Source organism: Pinus tabuliformis, chromosome 5_2 (genome assembly GCF_031772625.1).
Source record: "Pinus tabuliformis cultivar Carrire ecotype Pingquan chromosome 5_2, CPIR1, whole genome shotgun sequence".
In the NCBI taxonomy this organism is placed as follows: domain Eukaryota; kingdom Viridiplantae; phylum Streptophyta; class Pinopsida; order Pinales; family Pinaceae; genus Pinus; species Pinus tabuliformis.
The window spans coordinates 430,868,203-430,878,367 of NC_142306.1; the positions used below are offsets into that span (position 1 = coordinate 430,868,203).

The window sequence follows — 10,165 nt, forward strand, 5'->3', positions numbered from 1 at the left end:
CACATTCGAAGAGTTCCGTCTTTCTTCCTGACGAATAATACCGGAGCTCCCCATGGAGATACACTGGGGCAGATATAATTTTTATCCAGCAATTCTTGTAGTTGCATTTTCAATTCAGTCAACCTCGGTACACTCATTCTATAAGGTGTCCGCGAAACTGGAGCGGCTCCTGGTATTAACTCAATGGTGAAGTCTATATCCCTCTTTGGAGGTAGTCCAGGAATTTCCTCTGGAAACACGTCTGCGAACTCTTTTATTACCGGGAGGTGGTCTAGCGGGTTTTCCTTATTCTTAGTTTCTGCATAGCCCACCTGAATAGCATACACTTGGCATCTATTCCGGATGCATTTTGCCAGCTGAGATGCAGTGATAGGTCAGACCTGCACTGGTCGTTTAATTCCCTGCATTTCTTGTTCTATTCCAGCATCATCCTTGTACCGTATAACCTTCGTTTTGCAGTTCACTAAAGCCCAATGCTTTTCTAGCCAGTCCATCCCAATTAGGACATCATAGGACCCGAGGGGAAGCATGTTCAGGTCTGCCACTACTGGCTGTCCTGCTATCACTATAGGGCAGCTTTTGATTTTTGCCATTACTCGTCTTTTGGTCCCTGTAGCTAGCTGTACCAGCCAAGGATTCCTGAATTTTTCAGGCTGCAATTTACACTGTTCAACTATCTTTGGACTAATATAACTTAAAGTAGCTCCAGGATCAATTAGAACAATGATGGAAAGGTCTAAAATTTTACCTTCAAACTCTACCATGGTGGGCTGGTATTCTGCCTGGCGGTCATCCAAGGCTGCGTTAATTCTTGGCATACTTCGTCCCACGTCGCTCACGTTGATGCCTCATGAACCTGGGATATCTAGTCAGCTCCCTTCCTTTGCGGACAATTCTTGACGTAGTGCGGTCCACCACAACCCCAGCACTGCACTGGGGGTCTGGTTATTCCTTCAGTATCCATCTTGGCGGGTTGTTCACCCATTCTGGTTTCACTGATGGGCTTGGATCTGAATGAACCTCTCGGTGCTGCTCTACTGTTCTGGCCCTTGCTGCTTCCTTTGACTCCACTGCTCCGACTTCCCTTATTATTTCCAACAATCTTACTATTCTTTTTCTCATTCCATTTTCTGTTGGAACTGTCCCCTTTCTGCTTGCTCCACTGGTAGCAGATTCTGGCCTTTCGAATAGCTTCGTCCATGGTTCTACGATTGTCAAATTCAATCCTTTCCCTCATGTACATGGGAAAACTGCTAACAAACCGCTGTACCTTGGCTTTTTCTTCTTTAAGGTAGGGTACATAGCAAAGCAAAGATGTGAACCGATTGATGAATTCATCCATAGTCTGCTGTCCCAGTCGCAGATCATGGAATTCCTTTGCTTTTTCATCATAAAAGCGTTCCGTCAAGTATCTCTCCTTAAAATATTTCTGGAATTTTTCCCACGTTATGGTTCGCTCGCTTACCCCTTTAACGATTTTAACTTCCTCCCACCACAGTGTCGCCTTCCCTTGTAACTGGAAGATAGCCAATCGTGCCTTCAAATTATGATCATACTCATATAACTGAAAATATTTATTCATATTGATTAGCCATGCCTCAACCGCTTCCTCTTGTTCCCCATCGTAGTGTGGGGGTTTAATCTTTCGAAATTCTCCTTGTAATTCCACCTTTTGACGCTTTGAGGTCTGCTGTTCTGATGCATTATCAGATTGATCCTCTCCTTCTCCAGGGATTTCAGATTCTGCTTGATAATGTTGCTCCTCCGTCATTCTCTGCTGTTCTGCGCTGGGATTAGCTAATGGCGGGTTATGTTTGTCAGACAAACTTTTTAAAATCCTTTCCTACTCCATTGTCAATCGCGCATTATCCTCCCGTAGCCGAGCCATTTCATTCTTCAGCTCTTGAACTGTTTCTAGTATGGCCAGATTCGTGCTGCGGGTCTCCTCACCCAGCTGCACCCACAACTCTGGGTTTTCTCCAAGATTTGGTGCAGGCCCCCGATTGGCTGCGGACCTGTGCGGTGCGCTGCCAGCTCCCTGCATACTAACTATTTCTTTGCGATACCTTGGTTGCTCTTTTCTTTCCTCTGACTAGCCTGTCCCTGGCCTGGTCTGATCATGAAACAGTTAACATTGTGAGCTACCTGCACAATTTTGTTATCCCAAAAAGAATATCAATGTCATAATGACCTTCTCATCTTTAATACTTCATTCACATCCCAGAGGCCACAGTATGGGTAATCTGGGCTCTGATACCAATTGTCACATATCTACATGCTAAAACATATACATAAAAAAAAAAAAATTCTATATATATATATATATATATATATATATATATATATCCATACTTTGGTTAAGCACCTGCACTTTATTTAAGTATATAACTATGTCGAATGGCCACCACCTCGTATACATGCCTAACCTGAGGCGGTGTATAATGTGGCAGGTAACGTTTGTCATATCATTGATTAATCATCGATTAATACTTGTCTATGTTTTATCGTTAACACAATGGCATGAAAACCTTATGTCTTCTCCTCGAGTGTATCCAGACTGTACTGTGCTCACTTGTTGGCGCCTCCTGCGCTGGACATCCAGCGATGGCATTGATTCTTGCCGGTTTGATCACGTGATTCGGGCATGGTTTCTATGCTTGGGACTTTCCCGCGCCGGGCTTTTGGGGTAAAGTCGCCTCCATCTACGGTGCACAGTTTCTGTGTGAGATCGAGGGTCGAAATTGCTCCACGCTTCCACCGCTGGCAGGAAGGGTATATACGTGGTGTTCTCCGGATTATTCGAGGTTTTCCTCATGCTGTTCAACGCGTTCCAGCTCTCTGTTCATCACTGTAAGGGTTTACTCCACGGTTCCGCTCCGAGGCCACCGCTATTCCAGGCACATGCGTCATTCCAGAGGGTCTTCCGCTCCATGGTTTTCATACTCGAATCAGTCAGGTGATTTACACAATCAGTTAGAAGATCTGTTGCAATTTTGAATGAAATATTTGTGCAGAAGTCTAATCTTCTGTCCCTTGTTTGACAGGTTGTGAACGAGCATCTTCCAGCATCAATGGCTTGGAGAAAATCACTCCAGATGAAGCCCGCCGAGTTTACACAGGTATTTATCTGAGTTCAAGGGTTTAGTTTCGGTTGGTCCTCCTCTGTCTCATTTTGGTTTGCCCGGGGTTTTCCTCTGTGCTAAGATTGAGACCCAAACCTTATTATCACTCGGTTGGTCGCAGGTCATGATGGACCAATGCTCCTATTCCGTTTCCAAAAGTTCTGGGACTGATTAAGGAATTTGGGGTCCTCTTCGATTACGGTGATTTGGGTTTTTACCTTTGGTTCCGAGGCTAGAGTTTCCGCTTGATTCTATTATACGGCTGTTTATATTTTGTTTGGTTGAATATATTGTGACTATAGCCATGTATGATGACTGTCATGGAACCCTGGTTGGAAGCCAGCGTGCTTGTTTGACTTTGGACTCATATGGCCTAAGGCCGATAGTTTTAATATAACTCTCTGTTATTGTTATGCAAAAGCTTTATTTCTCATGCTGATAAGAATGGTTTTGCTTTCATGTAATATAGGGTTTGATTAATACCCAGATGCGTAATGCGTTTTCTCGTTTTGGTATCTTGCTTGTTTGATTACGGCATACATGCATTTGGTTACAGTATGATCTGAGACTCTATTCCATATCGTCAATGTATTGAATAGATATGTAAAGAGTTATGAGCTGTCGCGCCAACATCTGATTACTATAGATGTATGGCCGACTGGTTATGGACTCTCTGTAACAGAAACCCTGAGGGCCTGAAAGTTATATAACGGTTAATCAGTATAGTTGTTAATTTCGGGTTTGTTATTAGCAGACAATACATCTGCGGCCTCAATGCGATTGCATGTTTTAATACTTTCCTTAACACATTTTAAATGTTTCCGCTGTACATTACAGGAATGTCAATATGGTTCTGTCGCATGACTCTTTGCTCGTCTCTGTAATGATTTGCAAATTTAACCATGTAATATTCAACTTCCTACTATACAGGTCTTTAATTTTGGATAATATCTAGGTTCTCTTCCGTCGTTTTAGACTCGCCAGAACCCCACCTGCTACGGTTGGACCGAGTTCGGGGTTCAGCGTTTATTTATGCCTTCTAATTATCTTATTAAAATCTCTACTGGCATTTTGTTTAAGAGTATCATGAGATCTATACGGCTGACTGTGATCTTTAGGGTCTTGATATGATATCGACCCAGAGTTTATTATCTGCATGAATAATCAGTTTCCTGGGTTCGGATACTTCTAGACTGTGAACCCATTTATCTTGTAAGGATAGGCTTGTTTTATAAATAGACTACCTCCTTTGTTTAGATGTTCAATTGTTCTCAATTCTCTTGTTCTTTGAAGTTTACTGATATACTATATATAGTCTTCTTTCGCACAGAAAGTCATAGTTATATCATCTTTTTGTTTTTACAGATATACTGTCGATATCTTGTAAAGTTAACCACAGTTACACTGTCTTTTGGTTTTTACAGCTAGGCTGTCTATACCTTGTACAGATAATCACAGTCACAATATCTTTTGATTTATGCAGCTAGACTGTCTATAGCTTGTACAGATAATCATAGTCGTACTATCTTTCGATTTTTACAGCTAGGCTGTCTATAATCACAATTACACTATACGCTGTTTACAGTTTATTGCTCAGACAATCACAGTTACACTACAAGTTACACAGATAACTAGGGGACATTAGGGTTCCGTTACTTACCTGATTCGCACTGGTAAGATGAGTCTGGAACAAGTCTCTTGCCAAATCGCTGTGTAACGCTTGTTTTCCACCCAACCGTGAGACCAGTCCTTCAAGACCTGAGTCTCCCCCCAAGCTTCCGCTTACCGGATCACTATCCTCAGTAAGCCATCACTATGTGCTTGACTATCTGGTCCTTACCAGACTTAGTCCATACAGGGTTTTTCCTTCCCTTTCTCTTTCTCTGTCTGTCTCTACAGCCCAGAGTTTCTCAACCAACCTCCCTTTTTCCCTGGAAACCCTTCCAGTTAGGGAAGGTGGTTATTTCTAGTTTATTAACTAACTTTTCTTTTCCAATTCCCTTTTGGGAATTCAGATATCTTCATGATTAATTCTTTTAATCATTAATTTAGTGCACATGTAAAATCAACAGAATATCCTCAAAAGAAAATAAATTCTTCAATATCATTTCAATTCAGTTTTTTGCTGTAGTAACTTCTAAGTAATTACATTTTTACGGGGTCATCACACAGGGAGTGAGGATTCTACATCTTGAAGTTATAAATACAAGTTAGCAATAAGTTAACATAAAGCTTGAAGAGATATTAAAATTAGTTTAAGCTTATTAAATCTGTATGTATTATCTTTAATTGAGCTATTTTATAAATATATGTATTTATAAGTTGTAATTTGTTGTGGAGAATTTTATTTTTTCTGTAAAGGGAAGACAGGGTTTCTAGTGGTTTATTTAATTTTGTGAATGGAAAAGGGAGTGTAGTTATTTGTTTGAAGTTATAGAAGTTATATAAATGTGTATAAATTAACAATAATTAAATGACCTTATTTTTTCACTAATCAGTTATATATAGTTATAAAAGAAACATGAAATATTTATTTCAAAATAAAGCTCATTCAAACTTTAATATAATTAGGAGAAAATTGTTTAACATTTTATTTTGAAAATTTCTCAAAAAAATGCTTGGTGTCTTGTATAGCAATTGTTTATCACTCTTCTTACATTATTTGTAGAAAATAAGACATGTCTACTCATTCAAAACTTCTAATTACGTATTCACTAATATATTTATTATTTATCCATCCACATGTCTCTTGCATAAATAATTCTAATTTCTAAAAATGTATATTATTGTTTCCTCTCTCAACAATTGTGCCAATTTTCAATGTTTCCTATTATTTTTTCTAAATTTCTTGATTTTTTCATGTATTATTTCATTTAAAAAAATTGTAAAATAGTATATCAAATTTATACTAATACATATTGTTAATGTATAACTTCCATTTCAAATTTCACATAAAAATAAAATTTATTTTTACCCTAATACATACTCTTACTCTTATAAAATACATGTAATTAACCTTAAATAAAAATTACATTAAAATTTAAATATTCATAATATAATTTTGAATTAGATTGACATAAAAGATACCTTTCTTAAAATATTTCCCATAGATTATACAAATTATCCTCAAGTGACTTCATAGCACATTCATGACTGTTAGAGGGTGGACATATTTGGAGTTTAAGCCTTTGTGATTTCTTTATGTATATGTGCTCCAATTTTTCGTTTTAATAAAATCTTCAGCCTCTTACAAATTAACAATTTGTCACTTGTCTCTTTGTATATTAAAATTGCCATCATTTGGATAAGGGCATTATAATGGCGCATGGTGGAGATTCAATTTAGTTAAATATAAGTTTTTTAGCTTAATAAAATGTGACAGTTTAGGATGATTTATATTTTGTTATTGCTCTACACACGGGAATTTTTTTGCATAAACGATTAAGAGAACTTAACGAGAAAGAATTGACACTCACGTTTTTTCATATTTTAAGTTAAGAAAACAAAATATATCACACAAATAAATAAATATATATATATATATATATATATATGAATAATGTTTGGGGAATTTATTATTATTATTATAATTATTAAAGTATAAAAAATAATAATGTATATATATTTTTTTGAATTGTGGTTTAGGTAGATCTATTTAAAGGGATTTATCCTTGGGCTTATTTGATCAGGCCTAACTTGAAAGGTGTCTCGGAAATTTGACCACATAACCTTCGAGTGAGCAAGTTACTTAACAATGAGAATTCTACTAATTAAATTATCACTTAAAACTATGCTCTCTATATATATTAATTTTAAAAGTAAATAAATATATTAATATAAAATCAATTATATTTATTTTATTTTATTTATTTAATTATTTATAGAAAAATTAATAATGATTATGATCATGTTTGAAAGATAAAATTAATAATGTAGATCTTATAAATTTCAAATAAAATATAAAAATATAACACAATACTCTTAGCCTCATAGATAAACTTAAAAGTATAAATTTTCAATCATAAATCATATCTAAAAAATGGTACCTAAAAACTCAAATAGATAATAGTGAAAAGTAATATTAATTTCAATATTTTCAAATTAATTAATTTCATCTGCCTATAGCTTAAATTGATCAAATTAATATATATTCTTTTGATATGATTCTAAATCTATATATTAAACTTAATCATTAATGATTTGACATCTTCCTAACATTTACATGTTAAACTTAATCTCCTGAAGGATTAGATGTTTAACGAAGATTTAAATGTTAAACTTGATCTGAAATTCAGATGAAACGTGAATTGCCAGTTATGACATGTGAAAATACTATTGTAGAGATTTGACGGGTAACAATTAGGATTGGGAAAGCCAATGGTCAGAAGTTCACAATATTCCGTATTTTGTGTGGAGTTTTCCTTCACCATTTGTATCAGTGAAAGAGCGGTGCTGCAGTGTCGGTTGGTAAGGGTTCACCATTTTCTTTGAAGTTCAGTTTCTCATATCAAAATTTCGACAGATGTTGGTTTTAGCTTGTGAGAGATCCTTCCTTGACCGCGTTCAATAAGACTTCAGAAAGCCGCTGCTTGAATGTTTCCCATATCTCATAAAAATATGTTTCCCATATCTCAATAAAACTATGTCGTCGACGGTGGTTTTTAGTTGTCAAACATCACTGTTCGACTTCCAAGTCTGTGCTGTGTTTAAAGATTCGGAGCTGACCTTTGCCATCTCCCTCCAGTCAATGCACGTCCCTACATTCCTTAAGCCATCATAAAAACATGCGCAAGGAAATTCATACTGCAATTTACCAAGTGTGATGAAATGATAGTAACGACAAAACGGTGGAAGCTATAAGAAGGCCCCGGCATTTGAAAGAGTGGCTCAGAGCAGAAGCAACCAGCACCAGTGTTCTTAGTGTTGGTGTTTCTTTGAGAAGACAAACGTGAGTCGTGGCTGTCAAAATGAGGAATCAAATTAGTATTTTGAGCTGCATGCTGTTGATTGGAATACTCAGTTGCGTTCATGGCGGCGCGCCGAAGCCATTTGAATCAAAATATGGAGAGAAGTTTATGGGACGGAAGATAGTGGAGGCACCGGGCAATATAACTAGATCCACGTTTCCTGGGGAGAAAGATCAGAGGAACGGAGCGAAAATAGTTCAACACTAAGTAAATCGCTCACTGCGACATTACGTTCCGTTTTGTTAATCTCTCTGTTGTTTTTTTAATTATTTGATGTTGGAGGCTGAATTGACACGAGAATGCTTCATATGTGTATTCAAACAGAAGCAGAAGCATTATTAACAGTACAAGAGAAGAAGAGGAGCTGACCGTGTTGTCATGTGCAACGGGTAATCGCATCGACGACTGTTGGCGGTGCGACCCCAATTGGGAGCGCAACAGAAAACGGCTGGCAGATTGCGGCATTGGATTTGGCAAGGATGCCATAGGAGGCAAGAACGGCAAGTTTTATGACGTTACGGATGCCCGTGATGATGCCGTGAATCCATCCCATGGCACAATGCGTCATGCCGTGATTCAGACGGAGCCGCTGTGGATCATCTTCCAGAATGACATGCTCATCCAGCTCAAGGAAGAGCTGGTTATTAAGAGCTTCAAAACAATCGATGGACGAGGCGCCAACGTTCACATTGGTAAGGGTCCGTGTATCACCATAAAAGATGTGACAAACATCATCATTCATGGCATCAACATTCATGAGTGTAATCGTCTACGAAACGCTATGGTAAACACCTTTCCTCTGAATAGAAAAATAAATCATGGCGATGGGATTTCCATCTCGACAGCGAGGCACATCTGGGTGGACCATTGCTCTATGTCTAACTGCGAAGATGGCCTCATTGACGCAATCAAGTCATCCACCTATATCACCATTTCCAACAATTACTTCACTCGCCACAACAAGGTAAGCGACCTCACATACTCCTTCGTTCATTAATTGCAATTCACTCTATTTTATTCCTCTCTTCTACCTTCACAATGGCCTGCTTCTCTCCAATGGTAGGTGATGTTATTGGGTCACAGTGACGACCACCATCATGACAAAGTTATGCAGGCAACGGTTGCACTCAACCATTTTGGCAAAGATCTCGTGCAACGAATGCCAAGGTGAGTAATTATTTGCTATTTCATTCATTTCCCGTCTTGTTTTGCATTTTGTTGTGAAGGAAAAGTATGAAATAGTTATTATATTATTTAGAGATTAAATGATGAATTAAATGGATGTAGGTGCCGATTTGGATACTTCCATGCGTTTAACAATGATTACACTGAGTGGGGAATGTATGCCATCGGTGGAAGTGCAAACCCCAGCATTTTGAGTCAGGGCAATAGATTCATGGCATCTGCAAATCCCTTGGCTAAAGAAGTAACCAAGAGGCAGAACGCCACAGAAAGTGAAAGGAAAAAGTGGAACTGGATATCAGAAGATGATATGCTACTAAATGGTGCATATTTTACGCCGTCAGGATCTCAGGTGCTTTCGACCTATGCAACCGCATACAGTGGCAGACCAAAGAGTTCAGCCGTTGTGGAAGAGATCACCAGGAACGCAGGCGTGCTCTCGTGCAAGAAAGGAACTCGCTGCTAACTGCAACTTCTTACCCACAATTATCACACCTGAACTTGAGTAGCCGCAAACATTGCTTTTACTTTTGTAAACTGTGTCTTCTTCAATGTCGCCCTTCTTACACTTCTCAATGTCGCCCTTCTTATCCTTCACATTATCTTTTATAATAATAAGTTATCCGGCATATTGATATTGATCTGCAATTTATTACTTTGTCAATTGCGCAAGAATAAAAGATTCATGTTTATATGAAAATGTAAATTTTAAAAATAATCATTTTAAACTTTGTCCGCAATGAAGGACTTAATCAGAAGAATTATGTGCCGAAGTATTTGACTTATGGTTTTGATGGTGGAAATAGATTTAACCCCATTAAAAATCTTTGGGACACCCAAAACCCTGAAATTTGATAGCTGTAAAAAAATCAAATTCTATTATTAATATATATT

At 37.7% G+C, this 10,165-nt stretch overlaps 1 protein-coding gene across 1 annotated transcript; it reads left to right on the forward strand.

The window, feature by feature from the left end:
• The first annotated feature begins 7,764 nt into the window (after window positions 1-7,764).
• LOC149159459 (putative pectate lyase 5) lies at window positions 7,765-9,737 on the forward strand. Its single transcript, XM_089434321.1, has 5 exons — window positions 7,765-7,865; window positions 7,957-8,070; window positions 8,414-9,053; window positions 9,153-9,256; window positions 9,377-9,737. Exons 1-5 carry the CDS (start codon window positions 7,765-7,767, stop codon window positions 9,735-9,737), a joined length of 1,320 nt encoding a protein of 439 aa, XP_089290447.1.
• The last annotated feature ends 428 nt before the right edge of the window (window positions 9,738-10,165 follow it).

Coding starts and splice junctions, on each gene's coding strand:
- LOC149159459 (XM_089434321.1), top strand. CDS start 7,765: ATGTCGTCGACGGTGGTTTTTAGTTGTCAAACATCACTGTTCGACTTC. Junction 7,866..7,956: donor ACCTTTGCCATCTCCCTCCA/GTCAATGCACGT, acceptor ATGAAATGATAG/TAACGACAAAACGGTGGAAG. Junction 9,257..9,376: donor CTCGTGCAACGAATGCCAAG/GTGAGTAATTAT, acceptor AAATGGATGTAG/GTGCCGATTTGGATACTTCC.